The 26,126-nt window shown below is 40.1% G+C and overlaps 1 protein-coding gene across 3 annotated transcripts in view; it reads right to left on the bottom strand.

The window, feature by feature from the left end:
* The window catches only part of IPCEF1 (interaction protein for cytohesin exchange factors 1), a 190,345-nt gene that overhangs the window by 98,372 nt on the left and 65,847 nt on the right, over positions 1–26,126 (bottom strand). For all 3 annotated transcript variants that reach the window (XM_012452080.2, XM_064360538.1, XM_064360537.1), the window contains one exon: positions 6,765–6,817. In XM_012452080.2, coding sequence (XP_012307503.1) covers positions 6,765–6,800 — 36 coding nt within the window. In that variant the 5' untranslated portion in view covers positions 6,801–6,817. The remainder of the gene's footprint in view (positions 1–6,764; positions 6,818–26,126) is intronic.

Raw genomic sequence — 26,126 nt, 5'->3', positions numbered from 1 at the left:
AATCCCTCTTCCCTCTCTATCTCCACTATTGCTCTCTTAGTCAGATCCTTATCTGTTCTCTTTTGAACAATGACCGTCTCATTCCTCGACTCACCATCTGCAGTCTAGATCCTCAAAACTCATTCAACACACCACTGAACCAACAACTCTGCTTAAAATGTATCAATGACTGGCTGAGACTTCAAGACAAAATTGATGTTCTTGACCATGCCACGTCCCCAAAACCTAGCACCTAGCCCAATGACTGACACATAGTAAACACTCAAAAAATATTTAATGAAAAGATTCATGGTCTTATTTCAATGTTTCCTTCCTATGATGCCTTTAGTAAGCATGATGCCTTCCAATGTCCCTGGCAGAGAGTGGAGCTTTGACAGATGTCTGCAAAGTCATCTACTGCTCCATTACTCAGAGATGCAAAATACCTTGGCTAGTAAATAATACCAACAAAGTTAAGCAACACAAAAGTTTCTCCCGTACCTTTCTCACCCCCAAAGAGGCACATCCATAGAGAAAGCTCCATAGGATTGACTGACATTAAACTTGAACTCACAGGAAGAGTTGACTCCTGGTATTTTCTCAAAGGTAAAATGGACTTTTGCTAAACAAATCTCTAGTTCTATCTAAAAGACTATTTCCTTAAAAAGCGCAATACCTTTCTCCTGCATCCTCTTTCAATAAAACCCTCCAAATATTGAGAATCTGGAACCAAATAAATATCGAATGCATGGGGCAGGGGTGGCATGAGGAGAGTAGTTTTCTAGTTAATGAGCCCCTCCCACCTCTACCAATAATCTATTCCCCAGGGAGCTCTCATGCCCTTCCCACTTGAGCCCTGTAACAGCAAATATGTTCAAGACTCTTGTGTTTGACCCATATGAAGAGCAGCTTTGGCCCCTTATTTCAGCATAGGGTTATGTTGATGTAGCCTGAAAGCAAGCTGCAATTGACCAGAAATGTGAAGAATAAACTCCTCCCTTCATCTCCATGAAGTTCACACCACAAGCACGGAGATGGAGTGAGCAGTGAGACATGCATGTTTTATGCAGGCAGAAATCGTGTCTGGGCTGTTCACTACACATAGTCACATAAAGACCAATGCTTTGTTAGCAACAAATGCAGAGCTGTCTTGTGAAGCAAACACAGCAAGTACCAGTTTGCTGTTAGACAGATCATCCTCATCACACAGGTGAGAGTCCAGGCAACAGCTAATAACTTAACCACAGTACCAGACGCAAACATGTATGCTCATCCACTGACGGTTTCCTTGGCAGCAAAACTGAGTGAAATATCCATTATTTACATGCATAAACTTTTGCTTCAGGGAAACCTTTTTAGGAGCTTTGGTTTCTGTATAACAGTAAAAGAGATTATCTGTCTCATTCCCTGTGAGCACTGTGGTCCTTAAATTAAGGCTGTTTTCTTTTCCTAGCTAAACAGTGTTACTAAAATCTAAGACCAGGGAACTTTATAATCAAGACTTGAAGGTTCATATATGCTAGTTTTATTTATTTATTTATTTAAATGAGAAACTGATCATAAAAGAAAACTAAGCAATCATGATTTTGTGCATAACACTTGGTTATCACCATGGTGTGTTTCAAGGAAACTTTATCAATATCAAGGACTACATGAACCAATTCTTAGAGAAGTTTGGGGATAGTATCAAATTTAATAACTATGTTGAAGATTTCCCAACATACAATGAGCCAGATTCTAAAGGGGTGTGTGTGTGTGTGTGTGTGTGTGTGTGTGTGTGTGTGTGTGTGTGTGGACAGGGTATTGCTCTGTAGCCAAGGCTGGATTGCAGTGGTTCACTGCAGCCTCAATCTCCTGGGCTTAAGCAGTCCACCCACCTCAGCCTCCCAAGTAGCTGGGACTACAAACACGAGCCAGTATGCCTGGTTATTTTTATAGAGATGGGGTCTCGCTATGTTGCCCAGAGCTGATCTCTAACTCCTAACCTCTAGTGATCCTCCCACCTCAGCCTCCCAAAGTGCTGGGATTACAGGCATGAGCCAGCTCTCCCGGCCTTAAACTACGAAGTTAATCCAAAGGACAATGGGATATTGAACTGATGTAAGCAGGCAAGTGGTATAATCAGACTTCCAAGAACATTCACTCTGTTGTGTAGCAAGTGGATTGGAGGGACACAGGGCCAGAGGCAAAAGCCCAGGGGAAGAGGGCAAGAGTTATGGCTGTGAAGACGGAGAAATATTTAAGAGATTGAATTGATGGGACTTGATGAGTTAATACTTTTGGTTCCACATGAAAATTTAGCTTTGAAAATCCCATTGTTTCATTTAGAAGAGGGAAAAGAATACTATCAGGTAACAACTCAGCTTAGCAAAAAACAGGACAGTGCTATTTGGTATACACATAATACAATTTCAAACAGCACTTAGAATTTAGTTGTGAATTCTGAGCAGTTTTCTTAGCACCACTAACCATACCAGCCTCAGTGAAAACTGGCAGGCTAGCATCAGTGAAAAGACCTTAAAGGTATATTCCTTCCCCCAGCCCCCGACAAGATGGTAAGCTCCTCATCTTTATACCCCAGCACCAAGCAGTTTGTTCAACCCATATAACTCAATAAGTGTTATTTTACTGGAAATGAAGTGTAATTCAAAATGTGATTAGGTCAAATGTGTCAAACCTACTGAAACTACCTAGCATAAAAATAGGTCTCCTGTGCTACATTTTATTTAGAGAACAAATGACAGCAGAAAATTGAACTAATTTTCTGAATGGAAAAATAAAGTAGGGTAACCACTGAAAAGCCACTGGAAGCAATGCTTCAAAGAAATGTTCAGCAGTGCTGCCCAGACGCTGATGGCTGTAAGAGAAAAATAACACAAAAATAGACACACAAGGAAGCTGGCTGATTGAGTCTAAGAGTGGAGATGGCTCATGAAATGAGAAAGATTCATAAGTAGCCAGAGTTCCCACTAATAAGAATAGAATTCATTGGCACAGAAGACCAAAGGAAACCCGGTTACCTATAACAGGGGTAATGACTCTAGGTCGGGAATTACATGGATGATATGTTAGTCCTTTGGCAATCACATCTGTGATCTTATCCTAATACCCAGGGCCATACTTGTAAGATGTAGAGATTTTAACTTGTCCAAAGCCAATTAAATCTATAGTTCCTACACTACCTAGTACAGTACCTGATTCATGATAGAATCAGGATAGGTAATGGTAGGTAATATTAAGTGAATGTTCCGGTGAACAAATAAATTTGTTAATTTAGGCCAGGTGCAGTGGCTCATGCCTGTAATCCCAGCACTTTGGGAGGCCGAGGCAGGTGGATCACGAGGTCAAGAGATCAATCAAGACCATCCTGGCCAACACGGTGAAACCCCATCTCTACTAAAAATACAAAGATTAGCTATGCGTGGTGACATGCGTCTGTAGTCCCAGCTATTCAGGAGGCTGAGGCTGAAGGAGGTAATTGCTTGAACCAGGGAGGCAGAGGTTGCAGTGAGCCAAGATCATGCCACTGCACTCCAGCCTGGCAACAGAATAAGACTCCATATCAAAAAAAAAAAAAAAAAAAAAATTGTTAATATAAAGTACTTAAATGTTCTGTTATTACCTTGATTTCCAGTTCTCCCTAAACCTATAAGATGAATTTTCTCCAGTTGGAAGATTGCATTCTTTCAGTGGAAAAGGTGGAGCATCATAAGAATCAAACATTGCATTACCTTTCCCAAGGATACGACAATCCTAATCCTTTCTTTTTTATGTCTTTGTTCCAAATAGCACATACACACATGCTTACAATCTTAAAATGGATTTTTTCCCTTTTAAAAATTTGGCTACTCTGAACTTCCACTTTCTGACTCTGTTTTTACAGATCCGTGATGTCCATTTGTGTCTAACCTTGACCACAGGACTCCCTTTCAGCATCCTATAAACGGTCTTTGTATCAACTCCTAGCCAAAGTCTCCCACTGCAGCCACCTTGATTCTCTTAGTTGTTCCTCTTACGTATGTTCCTTGTGATTATTCCCACTTCTATTATCAAAACACACCCACCCATCCATACCCATTGGGTCACACCTTTCTTTTCTTCAAGTTTTAGATGGCAAGTATCCTACAATGCATGACCTCTTTTTTTTTTTTTTTTTTTAAGAAACCCCTTATTTTTATTGGTCACTCCCCGTTCATGATTCAGGCCTGTGTGTGTGCTAGTGAGGCCATCCTCCCAGGTGAGTTAATTTTTTTTTTTTTTTTTTTGAGACAGAGTCTCACTGTCACCCAGGCTGGAGTGCAGTGGTACAATCTTGGCTCACTGCAACCTCTGCCTTTTGGGTTCAAGGGATTCTCCTGACTCAGCCTCCTGAGTAGCTGGAACTACAGGCACATATCACCATGCCCAGCTAATTTTTGTATTTTTAGTAGAGACCAGGTTTCACCAAATTAGCCGGGATGGTCTCGATCTCCTGACCTCACGATCTGCTAGTCTCGGCCTCCCAAAGTGTTGGGATTACAGGCCTGAGCCATGAGTTAATTTTTACATCTGGTATGAGGTAAAGGTCCAGGATCATTATCTGTTTTGTTTTGTTTTAACTGAGATGGAGTCACTTGTGGGGAACGTTCCCATGTAAGACCCCTCAGAATTGGGCCTTGCCATATGGTGAGCTTGAGCCCAGACAGTTCCTGTTGGAGGCAGTCGAGCTATGGGAAAGCTGAACTGAAATCAAATGATATATGAAAATAACTTTACTAAGACGATGATGTGATGCCTATGTGGTCTGAGAAGACATTGTATCTATTTTCTGTTCCTGCATTTATGACTTTGTTTACCCACTATTGTTGGGTCCTGTGCTTGTTCTTGTGACTGCTGTTTGCAAAGATAATAGGTGTACTGCCTCTCTGGTGCCTTGTATAGATCATTAACTTTTTAACTATAGGTTTCCTCACCCCGGTAATGAGACCCACCTGCACAACCCGATAATGAGACCCACCTGCATGACTTGATTGTACCTGATTATGTATCTGATTTTACTATTGTGTTATCTGCTGCCTAAGCTTGTATCCCGAGGACTTTCTGTTCCCTTTGATGTATGAGATAATGGTGTCTCTTCCTGCAAATGCAGTAGGACAAAGATATATATATTATGTGCAAAATAAAATTGCTGTCTAAGCATTGCTTACTCAGCCCTCCAGACCCCGCTTGCCTGTCCTCTCTTTTTCTGCGCACTCCCCTATTCAGGTCGAAACCCTCTTGCTGGCCAAGAGTCCCCAGCAGATGTGCCGGCCTCTCAGGAACCCAGAGTCACTGTTGCCCAGGCTGATATGCAATGGTGCAATCTCAGCTCACTGCAACCTTCACCTCTCAGATTCAAGTAACTCTTTTGCCTCAGCCTTCCAAGTAGCTGGGACTACAGTGCATACCACCATGCTTGGCTAATCTTTTTACTTTTTTTTTTTTTTTTGAGACAGAGTCTTGCTCGATCACCCAGGCTGGAATGCAGTGGCGCAATCTTAGCTCACTGCAACCTCCACCTCCCGAGTTCAAGTGATTCTTCTGCCTCCACCTCCTGACTAGCTGGGACTACAGGTGCAGGCCATCACTCCTAGCTAATTTTTTGTATTTTTAGTAAAGACAGAGTTTCACCGTGTTGGCCAAGCTGGTCTCAAACTCCTGACCTCAACTGATCCATCTGCCTTGGCCTCTTAAAGTGCTGGGATTACAGGTGTGAACTACTGCACATGGCCAATACATAACTTTTTATAATTTGTATTTTCATTTTTAATTTCTGCAGTGTGGTGTTTCAAAGTTTCCTGCATTTTTTTTCATATCTAATAAGTTTTCTCCTTAATTAGAATTAGCACCAGAATTTAAGTGTTTTCATTGCCTTTTCAATTTCTGGGATATGAAATTGTTAGCAAGCCAAGGGAAGGATGTATCAGCCACCCTGCATTGTACTCAGGTGTCTTTCAGGAACTGTCTAGTTAACTCAGTTTCTTCATCCCTGTTGCCACAAACTCCCTTGATACCCATTTTCTAATTTGCATCAAGAAACCACTGTCCACATTCAAGAGTTGGCAGAAAGTCTATACTTCATCCTCCGAACACACCACTTCTGATTCTGCTTTTAGCTCTGCTCCTAAAACTCTGTCCTATCATGTAGTCACTAGATTTGCCAAAAGAAGCACACCATACAATCCCACACCACTCCACAGCCCCTTCTATTAGAAATGCCATGTTCCCGACATAAACTTCCTAATTTTTCCCTGTGTAAGTTTCCTTGTCTAACAGAGTATATACTTGCTCAAGAAATGCCATGTTACTGACATAAACTTCCTAATTTTTCCCTGCATAAGTTTCCTTGTCTAATAGAGATTATATACTTGCTCAATTAACTTACCTATCTTAGGCAAACATATGACCGTAACATCGTTTTAAAAGATCCTCATGATTTCCATGAAATTATTAACAGAATTTTTCCTATAGAGGTTGCAGGAGAGGTTTCACCAGTACCATAGCTAGCATCTTCTTAAAATATAATTTATGTACAGTATATTAAAACCATGGTATGCAGCTTAAACTTTAAAAGTAAAAATCTAGAGGTCTTAAATGCTTGGTGACCATAAGACCCTTCAAATCTAGCAACAGGGTCATTTGGTTCTACAGTGGCTAATGAAATTGAGGACAATAAATTGCCAGCCAAACTTGAAATCAACCTATTATTTTACTCATTTATCAAACTGACAATATCTAAAGCCTGGGATATACCAAAGGATACTTACAAGAGCACTGCCATCAATAGCCATGTATGATGTCATCTTAGTAGAAACAAAAGCTAGAAGAGAAAATAACATTTTCAGTTAAATGTGAGATTAAAGTGTTCATAAAAAACATATATCTCTTTGAGTGGGGAGAGAAAATACTTCTGTTGTGATTAATCAATTCCACAATAAAAGAAAATCATTAAATGGCCTTTTGGCCAGGCATTGGTGGCTCATGCCTCTAGTCCCAGAGCTTTGGGAGGCCAAGGCAGGAGGATTGCTTGGGGCCAGTAGTTCAAGACCAGTCTGAGCAACATAGTGAGACCGTGTCCCTAAAAGAAAACAAAATTAGCCAGTTATGGTGGCACACACCCATAGTCCCAGCTGCTCAGGAAGCTGAGGTGGGAGGATTGCTTGAGCCCAGGAGTTCAAGGTTACAGTGAGCTATAATGGCACCACTGCACTCCAGCCTAAGTGACAGAACAAGACTCTGTCTTTAAAATAAATAAATAAATAAATAAATAAATAAATGGCTTTTTATTTCAGAACTCAGTAAGCCAACTGTTTAAAGTTGAGTTCATTAGATAAACCAGAATTTCATTTATATATTTATCAATATTCTAAATACTCAACAAGACATGTATATGATTTACACACTTAATATTGTATTATATATATGTTTGTGTGTGTGTGTATACATATATATATGTGTATATATATATAATAAAAATATTTTGAGGAGTGGAAATGCTTTCCTCTTCATGACAAACAATGCAACACAAGTTGTGAAAATGTGATCCATCACTATCATCTAACTTCAAAAACATAGCTGACCCCCCTGCCTCCAAAGTCCCAAACTTTAATACCAAGATGGGCTCCTTTTGATGTTTGCACTTTGTAGTGGATTGCCTGAAAAACAAGACTCTCTGTGGTTTCAAGAAAAGCAAATGAAAACAAAAGGAATGATGTTCTCGTATTTTCAACTTTGATAAGCAAGAAACTTGTTAAAGATCCACAAGCCACTGAAACTCTCTCCAAAGCAGACAGTGTTTCAGCTTCTTCCCAGTGACAACACAAGTACACATCCATGAGCTGTCTGTTTCTCACACCAGTGGTCCTCAAATTCTGAATAATAAGAGCTCCTTTTTCATATCAAAAATGCTGTTTATATTATGTAGATATTAACAAGGCATTTATTGGTAAAATGTGAAAGAGAGAATCCACACAATAAAAAGAATGATAAATTTGATTACTTAATTTTTAACTTATTTTTTAAACGCTAAAACCCAAATTTAAAAATCAAGCCACAAGCTGATAAAAATATGTGAAATATACATTTAATACATAAGAACCATAAAATAGAGTTCTTACATGGCAGAAAGAAGATAATAAGCAAATTAATAGAAGAACAAATAAAATTTAAAAATACAAATAACTAATGTTTAATCTTACTAGTAATAAAATAAATGCAAAATAAAATGCCATGATTCTATCTTTAATCTTCAAGATTGGAAAAAACATTAAGTGATAGAAGCCAACTTGGGTGGAGGTGGAGGTGTGTTGAAAAGAATACTCTCACATGTTGGGATGTTGAAATGCTACAGGATCTTTGCGTTGTCGCTATTCTGGCCAGAAACCTCTGTGGTTGGTGGCACTTTTTCCCAAGTTCTTGTCCCACATCCAGGAATAATGAGGTACACAGACAAGTGGAGGGTAGCAAGATGAAGAGGAGTTTTACTGACTGTTAGAACAGCTCAGGAAAGACCACAGTGGGTAGCTGCTCTCCACTAGTAGGTCATCCCATGGAGTGTTCAGCTTTCAACAGAGAGGAGGCCCTGGAGAGGGTAGCTCCTCTCTGCAGGCAGGTTGGTTGACAGTCTGCAGCAGCTCTTGGCAGATAGGAGGCCCTGGAATGGGTTGCTCCTCTCTGCAGCTGGTAGTTTCAATGTCTCTGCAGGTCTCTGAACCTCTTAGCAGAGAGGGTAGCTTCTCCCTGAAGCTGGTTGTTGGGATGTCTGTTCAGCTCTGTCTGATCCTGGAGCTTCTATGGGCCTCAGAGGTGAGGAAATGCACACAGATTGGTCCATGAGTGGCCATGGGAGGGCCTGGAAAAGGCACCACAAGCTTCCACTCCAGTTCTTAGGACTGGTCACCCAGCCTCCAGTCTTCAAGGCCCTCCCTGGCCTGAAGGTGAGGACTTATCAGGGACCTGCCCCCTTCTGCCCTGGAATCTGTCTACCTCCTGCTACTGACACCTCTGGGCTTGCAGGGACTTTGCTCCCATCACAGCAGGTGCTGACAGCAGGGAGAAGCCAGGCAGTGGGAGCAAGCACTCCTGAGCCTTCAAGGACAAGGGGGACCTTTCCAGGCCCCCAAGAGTACAGTGATGCCTAAGTCTGGGGGTGGGGTGGATCCTGTTGGCTCTTGGAGCAGGAGCCCTGGGTCTGCAGCTGCAGTTTGAGCAGCTGCAGCTGAGCCCAGGAGGACAGGGCTCCTGACTGCTCCTGGCCCCTCAAGGTCACAGGGAGACTCAGATCTGCAGCTATAGCGTGGGTGGCTGCAGCCCCGCCCAGGAGGGCAGGGGTTCTGCCTGCTCCATGGAGCAAGAGGCCAGGGTCAGCAGCTGCAGTGTGGGTAGCTGTAGCAGCACCCAGGGAGCTCCTTCACAACTCAGAATCTTTCTTGTGTATGCATTTTATCTGCTTAATTCCTTCCTATCCCTTAAGTCATCTCTCTCCACACCCATTGCCATCATTCTAGTCCAAGCCATCAGTATCTCCCTCTTGGATCACTGCAGGAACATCCTAGCTGATATCTCAGCTTTCTCTCTGGCCCCGTGATTTTTTTTCAATGCACATCTAACTATTCATCTCTTTCCTTAAATCCCTACAATGGCCATTGGTCTTTAAATAAAGATCAACATTGTGGAAACCTCCTACAAGTGAGGCTTTGTGCCATCTGACCACTATCTCATCTTCAGCCCTTCCTTGGGTTGTTTCCATATCTGTTTCTCTCTATGTCCCTCACTCACTGTCTTAAAAAAAAAAAAAAAAAGGCCTTAAACACATTTATGTTTACCTCAGAGCCTTGGTGCATGCTCGTTCTCAACAGTCTCCACCCAGGATGGCTTATACCATCTAATTTTTCAACTCTCTGACAGAATGTCACTTCATCAAGAAAACCTTCCCTGACCCTTGGAGAGATATAGCCTCTCACATCACCTTATTTTTTATTCATAGAAGTTTTCATCATTGTAGTGAATGATTAATTTTGCAATTCGTTCTTTAACATCTGACTCTCCACTATAATATAACCTACCTGAAGGCAGGCACTGTGTCTTGTCCTGTTCACTTATTTGCTGCTGTGTCCCCAGTCTTTGTATACAGGGTGGCTCAATATATATTTGTTGAGTAAATGAATTGAATACACAAACAATAAAACCACTAACTATAGATGAGTTTCCATTAAGGAAATCTATGTACTCCAACTTTTTGTTTTATAAAATATTGCCATCATGAACATCCCATTAGAAAGCTCCTTCCCAATCTGCAGGATATGGAAATAAGGTAGTGTTGATGTCAAACTTCCTTCTGTCAAAGAGCAAAAAGACAAAAATAATATGCAGTCACTGGCATGAGTGGTGAGGGTGGGAGACAGCTAGGGATGGATGTACCTTTGTGAAATCTGTGTACTTAAGGTTTTTTTTTCTTTTTTTTATTTAAAAAAATTTTTTTAATTAAAAAAAAATAATCCCGGTGTGGTAGCTCACACCTGTAATCCCAGCACTTTGGGAGGCCAATGCAGATGGATCACTATGGTCAGGAGTTCAAGACCAGCCTGGTCAACATGGTGAAACCCCATCTCTATTAAAAGTACAAAAATTAGCTGGGCATCGTGGCAGGTGCCTGGAATTCCAGCTACTCAGGAGGCTGAGGCAGGAGAATTGCTTGAACCCGGGAGGTGGAGGTTGCAGTGAGCCCAGATCACGCCACTGCACTCCAGCCTGGGCAACAAGAGCAAGACTCAATCTCAAAAAAAATAAAAAATAGAGACAGAGTCTTGCTTTGTTGCCCAGGCTGGTCTCAAACTCCTGGTTTCAAACAGTCCTCTTGCCTCAGCATCCCAAAGCACTGCGGTTACATGCATGAGTCACTGTCCCTGGCCAGTACTTCGTTTCTTGAAGTAGTTGAAACCCATGAAATTTAAATTCCACTAAAATAATTCAAAAATAATTCTGGGCAGGACCACCAAAATAAGCTAAGCTCAACTCTTGTTTCTCCTCTACCATACAAAGCCCATGGCAATAATCAAGAAGAGTTAGGAAAAGAAATGAGGACTATGGAGATTCATGTACATACTTTTGATTGTTTGGACAATGAGAACTGGTTTAGCTAACCGGGTTAACCAGGACACATGGCGTCCATATGTTGACAAGCTAAATAGGTAGCTCCAAGGTTTTGATGAAAATATATACATAAAGCACACAATAAAAGCAGCTTGTAGAAAAAAAAAATAACAATCCTGGCAAAAAATCCTGTTTTGAAAGTAATAATTTTTCAGTATTCACAATCCTTTCTGAGAATGTTAGTTTAAGCAAAGTGCCCATAAGTAAGAATTGAAGGAAGAAATAATAACTATTTGATCTGTCTTGATAATGAATTTTTGAATTACCACAAATTTAAAAAGAGATTAGAGATTCATGACGGGTAACAAAACACTTTTATATATCAAGAGGTTTCCAGTTCTTTGCTTTCAACAAAATTAAGGAAAAACCTATTTGAGTTGTTTATGGATTATGAAAGTAATTATTGTGATAAATCATCATGTGATATTTGGCATGTCCTTGGAAGGAGTTCAAAAAGTGCTCAATTCCTACATATTTACTTATGTGAAAAATATTTCTAAGTGCTTACATACATAAAAACCCATAATAGGATTAGAATTCGTTCTCAACTCTCTCATTGTAGTAATAAATAACGTTCATTCCTGTGTATGTTACATAATTGGGGAATGCCTCATCTATCTGATTAAGCACTATAGATTCAATTAAAATATTTACCTGTTTTATTCAATCATTTTCATTCAAAATGTGTAGCATATCATATTAATGTTTGTTAAATTATGTTCCAATAATAACTCACTCTGAATAAAATTTTTTGCTTAAATAATTATGTCATCAAAAAAATTTTAAATTTATTTCAATTTAAATATGTATTATTGGCCAGGTGCAGTGGCTCATGCCTCTAATCCCAGCACTTTGGGAGGCCAAGATGGATCGATAGCTTGAGCTCACCAGTTCAAGACCAGCCTGGGCAACGTGACGAAACCCCATCTCTACAAAAAATACAAAAATTAGCTGGGTGTGGTGGTGCACACTTGTGGTCCCAGCTACTAAGGAGGCTGAGGTTGCAGTGAGCTGAGTTCATGCCACTTCACTCCAGCCTAGGTGACAGAGCCAGACCTTTTTTCAAAAATAAACAAAAATGAAAAAAAGATTCTTTTGGCTTAAATGTATGACAGAATTATCAATAAAGTATTTTCAGGCATAAAAATATATACAGTGGCTCATGCCTGTAATCCCAGAACTTTGAGATGCTAAGGCAGGAGGATCATTTGAGGTCAGGAATTGAAGAGCAGTCTGGACAACATAGCAAGACCCCATCTCTATTGAAAAACAACAACAACAGCTGGGCATGGCAGCTGGTATACGTAGTTGGGAGACTGAGACAGGAGTATCCCTCAGAAGGTAGGTCAAGGTTGCTGTCACTCCAGCCTGGGTGACAGAGTGGGATCCTGTCTCTTAAAGAAAAAATACCATATAATAAGATAAAAATCCATATGATAGTGGGATGAAAACACAAGTTTCAAGAGAAAAGAAAACAATGTAAAACGTACAAGTCCTAAAGATTACTTTTTTAAAAAAATTATGGGACATACCAACTCTTTATAGTATCTATATTGCATAGATTACTTTCATACAGACGTGTAACCTTTTTTGTCACTAATATTTACTATATGCCAGAAACCACATCTTTTCAACTACATGTATGCAAAAACTTTAGGTGACAATGTGAAGTACAAGGGAATACATGAGGCTCCCAAGTCCTTTTATCAGTACACAGCCAAAAATACATGTTTTAAACTGGGCTGGGTGCAGTGGCTCACATCTGTAATCCTAGCAGTTTGGAACACCAAAATGGAAGGATCACTTGAGACCAAGAGTGTGAGACCAGTCTGGGCAACATAGCAAGACCCCTATTTTTATAGAAAATTTAAAAATTAGCAGTGTATGGTATGTGCACCTATAGTCCCAGCTACTCAGGAGGCTAAGGTGGGAGGATACATTGAGCCCAGGAGTTCAAGTTTGCAATGAGCTTTGATTGTGCCACTCCATCCTGAACACTAGAGTGAGACTCTGTCTCTAAAATATAACTACTGCACTAAAGTGTATGTGGATTAGAGTCAAACAGATTTAAGTTCAAATCCCAACTCTGTCACTTGTTAAATGTGAAAACTTATGCAAATTACTTAACACTCTGACTGGCAGATGCCTCCTCTTTTAATAATAATAAGAAACTCATAAGGTGTTTGTGAGAATTAAATGAGATATCACATGGGAAACACACAGGGCACAGTGCATGCTTAGTAAGTGGTAGCAATTACCTAGAATGGGAGCCATTACCTAGAAATAGCTTCATTATACAAAACTATTCTTCCTAATGGAATTAGTACACAACTAAAGGGATTGAACAAGTGTGATAACAGGTTTCATCAAATAAAATAGCTTTCACACTTCAAGGCTGGTTAAACTCTCAGCCAACTCACCCAATGACATTTTTGATGCCTTGTTTCAGAGTTTAAGAGACTAGTTATCTCAGTCATATTTAAAACAGTTATCGTCTTTAAAGAACAATTTCTTAACATACCACAACGTGAGACATAGCCAAACCAATGAAATCATTCATTGTTTAAGTTTGTAAAATGAACTAAAATGCATTCCTGATAAACTCTGTAACTGGAAAGTAGAAAATATGTTTCATTAGCAAATGAGTAATAAAGTCAATTTCAAAGAGATTTTCTTTCATATAGATTAACAAAGAATCATTCCACTTTGTTTTAGTCAAAAAATGCATGCTTCTTAAACCAGGCGTGTTCTAGCAATTTAAGAAATTGTTTAGTAAGTTATTTAAGATAGAAATATGGACTCTCGTCCTATATTATTTTAAACCCAGAAAATAAACCAAGAATATCCATCTGCAACAAATGCACTATGTATAACGAAGGCTGGCATAATTGGTATTTTTTTAAGAATCAAGAAAAAAATTCCACGAAGGGGATTTATTGATTTAACTGATGCAGAAGTAACTGTCCTGGTTATTCCCTAATAGACATTATCATCTTTGGAGTGATGCTGTAAAGTAAGTACCTACCATGCCTGATATTTTACACATTTTTTAAAAAGAAGATGATTTATTGTGATTTAGAGACAATTTTTCAATTGAAATACCATATGGGCTAGGTTGATTCTGTTTCTCATGGAGCCTTAAGTGAAAACAAAACAGGTTTGAACTAAAATTTTTAAAACCCACAGATTAATTTATCCTTTAAAATCACAATGCTAGCATTTGACAAGACATTATCACAGCAGCAAATGGATTTATAGAAAGTCCACAAACACAAGCAAACCATGTGCATTATTCTTAATCTAGAAGCCAGAGCTGAAAGGAAACAGAAAATGCTGGTTATCCTCGTGACAAAAGTCTCGATCATCAACAAGCAGGTAATCCATGTGGCAGCAAACGTCCACACTCTACTGATGACAAGCACTGTGTGTAAGCGAGCATGTTCTGTTAAATGATAGTCCATCACAGCAATGCCATGGAAAACAGAAGAGAACATTCATCTTTGTTCATACTGAAGAGCAAAGGACATGAGATAATCCATTTGTTTTGCCAATTAGTAGGAGATATCACTTGTCAAGGCAGAACAGGAGAGAAAGAAGCAAACACAAGATGACTTCCCTACCTGCCTGTGTACAGTGACATATGGGGCAGGGGTGGTGTGGGGTTGTGACTTTGTTCAGGAAGTTTATGAAGCAGAAAATAGCTTCATCTAAATTATTTTAAGCTTTTTTCTTTTTAACTTAAGCTCAAAGCGTCATTCTGATTCCAATCTCTTTTCTAACTTGCTATAGAATATTCTCATTCTTTCTCTTTCATTTATCTTCTCTTTTCTATCGTGGTCTTTTCCACTCATTTCATTGCATTTCTTTTCTGCCTTCTCTCCACTTAGATGATGAATTGACAGATGGTTTTAAGAACCACAGCTTTTTTCAAACAGAGAAACTATGATGCTTAAAATGACTTTATTTTCGTCACCATAAAAATACTGCAATCCATCATCTCTGGAGACTGGCAGGCCTCTTCCCTGCTTTCCCTTCCCAAATTCCCACATAAGCTGTCAGCCCTGACAATCAAGGCTCAGACACACAAAATCCACAAAGCTAAGGGAGATGAAAACTTTCTTTTAGCCAGTAATGTCAACCTTTCCTCCCAGTGGACCATTTTACCATAGTAACAAACAGGTGCCAAACTGCAAGACATCTCAAACGATTTGCCTCTTTTACATCCTGGAAGAGCCTACCAAACGTCAATGGCTATTGGCCATGCCCTTCTTGGAGGTACAAAGCTCCCTCGAGTTGCTCAGCTACAGGGGTCTCTTGTCCTTCTGTGGGCCTCCCGAACGTGAAACTTCTAAAATATGGTCTGCACCTGCAGGCACCATGAGGTTGGGCCAAGCAGAGCCCTATTGTGGGCCACACCCTGGCTAATCCTCCTCACCACACCCAGAGCCTAGCCCTGGCCCACATGCACCCTGCGTTGGTTGCACCTAATCAAGGTTTCCTTCACCAGAACCTGGGGTAGACCAGATGCGCTGAAAAGCACTGGAACTTGTTTCTACAGAGTTGGGTTTGTTCTATGGTTAAGTTCCATGACACCTACCTGGAGAGCAATTGTTGTCCCTGGTTCTCCAAAACAGGGATAGACATTCAATGATTCCAATTATATATATAGGCAGGGGTCCCATGAAGCTTATTTGCACCTGCCTCTCAAAGACACACAAACACACACCCTAGTGGCAGCTCCGTTCACTTTTACCAATGCAGATAAAACACACCATCACATCTGCCTCTCCTAGGCCAGCTCCAGATTCAAGGAACTTTTAGGAGTCAGTCACTCTAAGATCCAAGCTAGCTGTATGCTGAGGTATGATTCTAAGGGACTGGGATTGAAACTCAAGGAGGCACCTCCGAAGTTTGTACTGTCCTCAAGCTGCTACATAAGAAAAAGGGCACCAGCTCCCTAATAAGGACACGGGAAGCATTGGTAGCTCCTAGACAAGGTATCAATTATTAGGCCCACTGCAATCTACTACAATCTGTCCCATGAGCACAGCCTGGCTCCTTCCAGGTCCCTGCTAGGATATTCCCCAACATCCCCGATTCCGAGTTCTCTTCACTCCCGCCTGTGGGGCAAGAGCTGATACAGTGCTCTAGGATGAGCCAGATAGGAATAGCAAGTGATGTCCCTTATCTTTCTGCAATCTGCATCTCTCTATTTCTCCAAATGAATAATAATCATATTTTCTCTTTACAGAAGATAATATATTTTTCTACTTAGTGAAATTCAGACAGTGTGCATGGCTCGGAGGCAGCCAGTCACTTTATTTCTACTTTGCCAAACGTTATCTCATTCAATACGCTTTACACCAAAGTGAGCAACTATATTCCATACAGCACAGGACTCTGCAACTGGACATTGACTGGCTAGAAGGCAGTTGGAGCCAAATCCCCTTTGGTCTGGCTAGACTTTTCCTTAAGAAATATCATTTTAGGAGCCGGGTGCAGTGGCTCACACCTATGTAATCCTAGCACTTTGGGATGCCAAGGTGGGTGAATCACTTGAGGCCAGGAGTTCAAAACCAGCCTGGCCAACATGGCAAAACCCCATCTCTACTAAAATTACAAAAAAAAAAAAAAAATAGCTGGGCATGGTGGCAAGTGCCTGTAATCGCAGCTACTTGGGAGGCTGATGCAGGAGAATCACTTGAACCTGGGAGGCGGAGGTTGCAGTGAGCTAAGATCATGCCACTGCACTCCAGCCTGGGCAACAGAGAGAGACTCCATCTCAAAAAAATAAAGAAAGAAATATCATTTTAGGGGCCTTGTAATTTTACAAAGGGCGTGCCCAAGGGTTATCAGACAAGAGAGATCATAAGGAGTTAAACTACTGTATATCACCATGATAAGGGCTGCTTTACCCAGAATAGGGTGACTTCTCTTGGGGACTTTTATGATATTTGGCAGAACTACTGCAAACTATCTTCAGTCTTCACAGTAATGCTGCAAAGTAACATAACTTACATCTTTACAGATGAAGAAATTAATATACAGATTGGGTAGACTACCTAGTTTACATAGCTAGCAAGTTAAAGCCAAATTCGAATTCAGATTTTCAAACTCTAGGTCCAGAGCCCTGTGGTCATCAGCAGTGCTATCTCAAAATAATCTTTGCCTTTTCAAATTATCCTTAGAAGCAGATTTTTTTGTTTTTGTTTTTTCGTTTTGTAAACAGTTGATCTCATTACATTCTTAGAGAACGAATGAGTCTAATAATTTTTACAGACACTCAAGGCAAGACATGCAGTAGGCACCTAATAAATATCTGTCATCTTACATTGGCCCTGCTTCAACTTTAGGACAAGTTAGAATGAGTAAGCTATTTACTAAATTTAGACAATTCAGAGGGACCTAAGGTGACCCACAGTGATAATGTGACTGCCCAAAGAGCTACTCGTGGAATCACAGACCAGCTGCCATGGTGTGGTCTGGAAGGGTCTGATCAGCAGGGCATACAGCTCTCAGAAAGAGACACTGAAGAGCTGCACACATCTTGTTTGGGAATTGTGCATCCTAGGTGAGGCTTCATTCAGAAATTACGAAGGGCTCACGTCCTGGTCAGAATCCCACATGGCAGATGGAAGACTTGCACCATATCACACTGCTAACCACACAGGCACAAGGACCTCAATTTTGCATCTGCTGACAAATCTGAGTTAGTGTCTCCAAAATATCTAAAGCAAGAACAAGAGATGCCACTAAAACACACCTATTTATTCTTTAGGAAGAACTGTTAAATTAAAGTCATTTTTAAATACCCCCCACCCCAAATTGAGATATTTGTTGACACAATCCACATAAGCAAATGCCTTCAGGAATAGATTCACTTTCTCTGGAATCATAACATGTATGCAAAGAGACACCTAGTGGAAAAACACCAAGGTACAATATTTAGCTTGAGACAAAACATTAAATCGCCCTGACTCCCTAATTTGACATTCTTTGTTTGTTGTTTGTTTGTTTGCTTGTTTGTTTGTTTGTTTGTTTGTTTGTTTTCAGACAGCGTTTCACTCTTGTTTCCCAGGCTGGAGTACAACGGTATGATTTCGGCTCACCACAATCTCCACGTCCTAGGTTCAAGCAGTTCTCCTGCCTCAGCCTCTCAAGTAGCTGAGATTACAGGCATGTGCCACCACACCTAGCTAATTTTGTATTTTTAGTAGACACAGGTTTCACCATATTGGTCAGGCTGGTCTCGAACTCCCAACCTCAGGGGATCTGCCTGCCCTAGCCTCCCAAATTGCTGGGAGTACAGGTGTGAACCACTGCACCAGGCCAACATTCTTTCAATTTCAATACAGTATTTTTTTTAACCACTAGAATCATAAACTCAGAACTCTAACTTTTTAAAAAGAAAATTTTGTTTGTTTTTCCAGGAAGCATTGGCTCTTTCATTGGTGGTGGTGGTTGTTGTTAATTAGACTATCTTACTATATAAAGTACTGAGAAGCAATGGAAAAATTACAGAGCAGACTGCAATTGGCCAGCCACTTTACTTTTCCCTGAACACATGTGGGCTTATTTCTTGTTTCCATCCCTTTATAGACTTTGCCTGTGAGATTTTCCACTTGTCTTTGGGTTGCTTTTTTCTTGCTTTTAATTAAGTAAAGCCAAAGACTTTTTTTTTTCCATCCAGCTTCCTCTGGTCAACCCAGCTTCCTGTGGTCCACCCACTCTCGTCTTTATGTGCTCACTTTCTCACTCACACTTAACCTACACACCATGCTGCGCCCACCTCCTTACCTTCCACGCACACGGGCACCTTCTTCTCTCCCTCCTGCCCTAGATACCTTCATTTAACTTCCAAAGTAAAAGTCTGTCATCAAAAAATAGAAGGAATCACCGATTTTTTCTTTACTCCATAATACTAAAATTCAGCTATGACAAACATTTAGATTATTATTTTTAAACTCCTGTGTGGAAAAAAAAGTTCCAATTGGAAATTGATTTTCAATGAAACAGATACGTTGAATTGTAATTTCTATGACCTCATGGACTCAACTTCACGGGATTTTACATCTGAAAGAGGAACGTGCTCTAGTGGAAGCCAGACTGACATTCACCAGCTCCAGCTCCTCTGACGCTGCTGTGCTGCAAAGAGCCACGCCCTGTGGGCAGGCCCAGGACAATGAGATGCCAAGTAGAGAATGGGAATCTAAGAGATGCCAGGGATCCAGAAGTATGGATGGAAAAGTGATCTTGAAAGAAGAGATCCTCCCTTCCTAACCACCCCAGCTAAAGCCACACGGGTCAAAGATGAACTGCCAAGCAAAGCCCTCTCCAAATTCCTGCCATAGTCAAAACAAAAAGGTTCTTACTCCATTGTTTCCAATAAGCAAGAAGGTCCTTATTCCTACATCATGTGTTTGATGGTGACACGTTGAAACCCTTTCCTTTGATATTAGGAATAAGCCAAAGATTCTCACTAGCACCCAACAACATGGTCTCAAAAGTACTGGGAAACAACAGTAAAAGTTATGATTAAAAAGTAAGAAATCAAGATTGTCAGTATTTTCAGATGATATAGTTTTACATGCAGAAAGAATCTACACATTAATAATTAAAATTAAAAGGTGCACCAGGTGTGGTGACTCATGCCAGTAATCCTAGCATTTTGGGAGGCTCTGGTAGGCAAATTGCTGGGGCTTAGGACTTCAAAACCAGCCTGGGCAACATGGAGAAACCCCATCTCTACCAAAAATACAAAGAAAAAAATAGCTGGTCATGGTAGTGTGCACCTGTGGTCCCAGCCATTTAGGAGGCTGAGGTGAGAGGATCACTTGAACCTAGGGGCTGGAGGTTGCAGTGAGCTAAGATTGTGCCACCACACTCCAGCCTAAGTGACAGAGCCAAACCCTGTCTCAAAAATAAATAAATAAAGTGGACATAAGAAGGTTGCTAGCTACAAAGCCAAAAGCCAATGTTAAAATCAATCTCATTTCTACCATCCACAAACAGTTTGAAAGTAAAATTTTTAAGAAGATAGCAATATCATAAAAATCGAAATACATTAGAATGAATCTAATAAAAGACATGTAAGACGTCCATGAAGAAATCAATTTTTGAAAGAAACTTTAAAAAGGCACAAATAAATGGAAAGATGTCATGTTCATTCATTGGAAGACTTAATATTGTGACGATGACTCTGGCTAATGCTTTTCCTTTGCTGTTATCTTTATTATTCTGTCGTCATAAGGATATTGTCCTACTTTTCCTTCTACAAATTGTATTGTCTTCCTTATTAGAGCTACAATCTACTTGCAGTTGATTTTCTATTATGGTTTCAAATAGGGATCAAGTTTCATCTTTTAAATTAATAGCCAATTATCTCAGTCAGTATTATCTATGGAAAATACTGTCATTTCCCCCACTGGTTCTAACCATAAAGGAAAAGCTGTAAGTTGAAACACACTGGAAAAATTCCCATTCATCAAGAGACAACCTTAGGGACTGAGAAAACAAGCAAATGAATGAGAAGAGATCTGCACCATACATACAACCTGCGCGAGACCACGCATCCGGAATCTACAAAGAACTCCCATGAATCGATAAGGAACAGGCAGAAAACCCAAGACAAAGATGAGAAAAGACTTACTAGGCCTTTCACGAAGAAGGAAAATCCATTAGCCAATATACGTAGGAGAGACACTTAACCTCATTAACAACCAAGGAAATGCAAGGCAGAACAGCAATGAAACATAATCAGCCACAAAATAGTGTCATTTTAAAAGACCGGCAATACCAAGTGTTGGCAAAATTATAGAACCAGTGAAACCTCAAAACATTGCCAGTGGTAAGTTATTTTGGAAAGGTGTTTGGCCACATCTGCTAAGGCTAATTACATGCATGGTGTCTGCTTACAACCTTCACTCTCAGGTGTTCATACCTCAGATGTGTGTGCAAATGTATGCTGAAAACGTGTAACAATGGTTCTATCCAGTTCATTAATGACAACCAGAACGAAAAACAGGGTTGGGCATGGTGGCTCATGCCTATACTCCCAGTTCTTCGAGAGGCCAACATGGGAGGATCCCTTGAGGCCAAGAGTTCAAGACCGCCTGGGCAACAAAGTGAAATTCTATCTCTACAAAAAAGTAAATAATAAAAAATTGTTTTAAAAAAATTGCCAAATGTCCATCAGTAGGAAAATGAATACATAAATTGTGATACAGTCATTACAATTAACTACATAGCAATCAAAAAGAAAAAGACTACTTCTATCCACAGTGACATAACATTGAGAGAAAGGAGCTAGACACAAAAGAATATAAACGATATGATTCCATTTATATAAAATAATAGAGCAGGCAAAACTAGATCATAGTGTTTAGGGAAGTGTACTTGGGTCATAAAATTATAATAAAATGCAACCACAATGACCACAAATGACAGAAAAGTGGTAACCTTTGAAAGGCTGTCAGGAATTATTTATTGGAAGGGGTACAAGAGGGGATTCTGCGATCCCAATGGTATTCTATTTCTTGACTCAAGTGGCAGTTGCAAAGATTTAAACTTCATGATAAATCATCTAGCTATTTCATTTGTTTCATGTTTTCCACTGTATATATATTTCAAAATAAAAGTTATTTTGAAAAGTGAGAACTAGGCCAGGTACTATGGTTTATACCTGTAATCCCAACACTTTGGGAGGCCAGGGCAAAAGGATTGTTTCAGGCCAGGAGTGTGAGAACAGCTTGGGCAACACAGTGAGAATCCCCATCTCAACAAAACAAATTTAAAAATTAAGGCCGGGAGCAATGGCTCACACCTGTAATCCCAGCACTTTGGGAGGCTGAGGCAGGCCGATCACTTGAGGTCAGGAGTTCAAGACCAGCCTGGCCAACATGGTGAAACCATGTCTCTGCTAAAAATATAAAAATTTAAAATTTGCTGGGCATGGTGGTGCATGCCTGTAATCCCAGCTACTCTGGAGGCTGAGAAGCAGGAGAATCACTCGAAACTGGGAAGCAGAGATTGCAGTCAGTCGAGATCGCGCACACCATTGCACCCCAGCCTGGAGCACAAGAGTGAAACTCTGCCTCAAATAAAAATGTACATTTGACTATGTCTTGTGAAATTTCAGAATTTCAAAGTACACAGAAAATTCTAAAAGTTTATAGACAGAATTAAAATGTACCATCTCTAAACGAGAACAAGAACAGCATTAGATTTTTTGTGCAAGATGGGATGCTGAAGAATAGGGGAGTAATGCCTTTGAAGTTCTGAGTGAAAATAAATTTGTACATGAAGTTCTATATCCAACCAAACATACAATCAAGTGCGAGTGCAAAATAAACACATTTTTGACATGTTTGTTTATTCCTTATGTGCCCAACATGAAAACATTGCTTGGTAAAAAACTTTAATAAGCTGACAAAGACATTTAAAAAGAAAAACATGAGATAGAAGAAGGAAAAGAACATGAGATTAAGATTCAGGGAAAGATGAGCAGGTAATTAAGACTAGAAGTACAAATAAAATCCAGTCTACTGAAACTGTGCAAGTATAGTTTCATATTTCTAGCTTGATATCCCTTGAATTGATTTTGTAATCAATCCTCACATATTTGCAGTTGCATTTAATTTCAAGTAATGATTTTGTTGAGAAAAAAGAAAGTACTATTAATAACACAAACGAAGTCTATAAACAGATGAAGGCTAAAAGGTTACTAGACGTTTTTCCACTGTTGATTATATCTATGCCTTCACGATTTCCTTCTTCATAATCTTTGTTTCACTTATTCTCACCCAAAGTGAGAAAGTAAAAAATGTGAAGTTAATTTAAAAATATTAAAATAATTACCTAGAACAAAAGGAAGTGTAAGTGTGACTGATTTAGAAAGGAAAAGTGTTGTAGAGAAATACTGGATATGATATCTTTGCAGCACATTTCATCAGACAATAAACTGCTAGTGTGCTCTATGTATAGTTCTCCTCTCCTCCCTCAGCCTCCAGGAAGACCTCCCAGGACCCTGCATTAGGAGAGGCCATGTGAGTAGTTCTGGCCAATGGGGACTGGGCAGAGGTGATGTCATCGCTTTCTGTCTGGAGAAGTGTATGAGTGCCCCATACCCTCCTTCTGTGTCATGGCCAACTCTGAAGTTACCTATTGATATGGTAGAGTTGTAGGATGGTGGAGCTTTCATCAGCCTGGATCCCTGAGTGACTGTGTGGAGTAGAAGAGCCCTCCCCTCCTGATGACCAGCAGTGAACATACAGTGTGGGTAAGAAATCAGAGTTGGCCAGGAGCGGTGGCACACACCTGTAATACCAGCACTTTGGGAGGCCGAGGTAGATGGATCATGAGGTCAAGAGATCAAGACTATCCTGGCCAACATGGTGAAACACTGTCTCTACTAAAAATACAAAACTTCGTTGGGCATGGTGGTATACAACTACAGTCCCAGCTACCAGGGAGGCTGAGGCAGGAGAATCACTTGAACCCAGGAGGCGGAGGTTGTGGTGAGCCGAGACTGCGCACTGCACTGCAGCCTGGTGACGGAGTGAGACTCTGTCTCAAAAACAAAAAAAGAAATCAGAGTTACTCCAGGTTAATCAGAGTTACTCCAGTTACTCAGCATAGCCCAGTCTAGTCTAATAAGAGCTCCTGTGCCTTACTAATTATTAACAAAAGTCTTTCCTGTATTTCTCCAAGCTCTGTTTAAATTTTTTCTGTGTAAACTGACATATACCCAAGGTAGGTAGTTGCCTTTTTAAACCCTTTGGCTGGAAGGTGATTTTATTAGGAAAGACATTGATATCCCTACTGAGGATAATAAACTCAGGGAAAATGAAAATGGCAACAAGAAACCTTTCACTTGCTGAGAAAGCTTGCTCTTTTCTTTTCCTTTTTCCTCACTATCTACATACAATAAATGCAGAAAATTTTCTGAGGAAATGCCCTAATAATTTGTGGAAATAATCTCAAAAGACTTTGAGATTTTCAATTAATTCCTCATCATTTTTGAAATTGGATTCTATCTTTTAGAAAGCTATACCCATATTTTTTAGCTAAAATTTTAAAAAAGCAAAAATAGTATTAACCAAGAAAACAATGGCTCAAATGTTAACCTGCCCTCTCAATAATCTGGAAAGCTTATAGATTCTGTTTTCAAAGAATAATCTCCATATAAATATTCTTTCAGCCAGTTCTTTTTCTGTAATCTAGTTGCCCACATTCTTTTCACGTTGTTATATTTTGCACACATATGCACAAAAATTATGAGCCTTCAAGAAGAAAATATATGTGGTCATCTATTTCTTCACTGCCAGCACACAAGATTTTAACAGGGTTTATTTTAAAATAAGGCAAAGAACCCTTGGAGTCTGAGTTGTTTCTTTATTAGAGGTGTGAGACCTGGCCCCACACATTTCTGTTCTGGAAAAAGTCCATTGACACCTTGAATCACTTGGTAACATAAATCAAAATTAAGCAAGTCTTAAAACATAAGTTTCATAAGCCATAGCAAGTAAAAAATAGTAAGAAAAATATAACCTGATGTTCAAATGCATTCACATAAAACTCCACAATATTTACCGCCCAGCAGGAATATGTCAAAATAATTAGACAAGCATTCTGTACGTGAGAAATCTGTGGAGAACTTGAAATAATCATGGGGCCAAAAATGTAGGCACATGTGAATGAAAACTATGCTATGAACTGTTTGCTCCCGCTACACATCTTTGAACTAAGAACTATATCTATCACACACCAGGGCCTGTTGGGGGCAGGGGGCAAGTGAAGGGAGAACATTAGGGCGAATACCTGATGCACGCAGGGCTTAAAACCTAGATAACAGGTTGATAGATGCAGCAAACCACAACATGTATACCTATGTAACAAACCTGCACATTCTGCACATGTATCCCAGAACTTAAAGTAAAATTAAAAATTTTTAAAAAGAACTATCTCTGGCTGGGCACGGTGGCTCACACCTGTAATCCCAGCACTTTGGGAGGTCAAGGCGGGTGGATCACTTGAGGTCAGGAGTTCGAGACCAGCCTGACCAACATAGAGAAACCTTGTCTCTACTAAAAATACAAAAAACTAGCCGGGCACAGTGGTGCATGCGTGTAATCCCAGCTACTCGGGAGGCTGAGATAGGAGAATTGCTTGAACCCAGGAGGCTGAGGTTGCTGTGAACAGATATCACACCATTGCACTCCAGCCTGGGCAACAAGAGCGAAATTCCATCTTGAAAAAATTAAAAAAGAACTATGTCTATAATTTATTAGAGTGACTAGATAAACAAGGTTCCTTCAGTATTGCTTAATGACAGGAGTAAAAGATGAAAATTGTTAACATGCCAAGTTGGAGGACATTTTATTATCCTAGTAGCTGGTTCAAGACTTTCTCTTATGTAAACATTTGACTTTGCTAGAAAAATATCATCATAAGCCCCTTTGGCGTAAAATCTGAAATGCAGCAGTGTTTGGATGTGTATAGAAAGACCTGCAATGAGGCAGTGAGGGGAAGAGGAGAGGTGGAGCCTGTAAAATGGGGAGAGCAGTGTGATGGAATAAGTGACACCACAGTGTCAGTTTCAGTAGAAAGAGGTGAAGAGTCTGAGCTTTGCCTTCACGTTAGCATCAGGTGAAACCACAGCAGTACACAAGGACATCTGAAGAAATAAGTTGTTGGAAATTCATACCAATCATTGCAAGGTGCACTCCAATCTTAAAGGTCAGGGCTGATGACAAGATCATTTATCACCATCTGATATGGCCCTGTGTCCCCACCCAAATCTCATGTTGAATTGAACTTCAGTGTTGAAGGAGGGGCCTGATGGGAGGTAACTCGATCATGGGGGTGGATTTCCCCCTTGTTGTTCTCATGATAGTGAGTTCTCGTGAGAACTGGTTGTTTAAAAGTATATAACAGATCGCTTGAGCTCAGGAGTTTGAGATCAGTCTGGGCAACATCTC

Source organism: Aotus nancymaae, unplaced genomic scaffold (assembly GCF_030222135.1).
Source record: "Aotus nancymaae isolate 86718 unplaced genomic scaffold, 86718_ANA_hifiasm-v0.15.2.pri h1tg000040l, whole genome shotgun sequence".
Taxonomy (NCBI): Eukaryota; Metazoa; Chordata; class Mammalia; order Primates; family Aotidae; genus Aotus; species Aotus nancymaae.
This window is presented reverse-complemented; position numbering and strand designations above follow the sequence as displayed.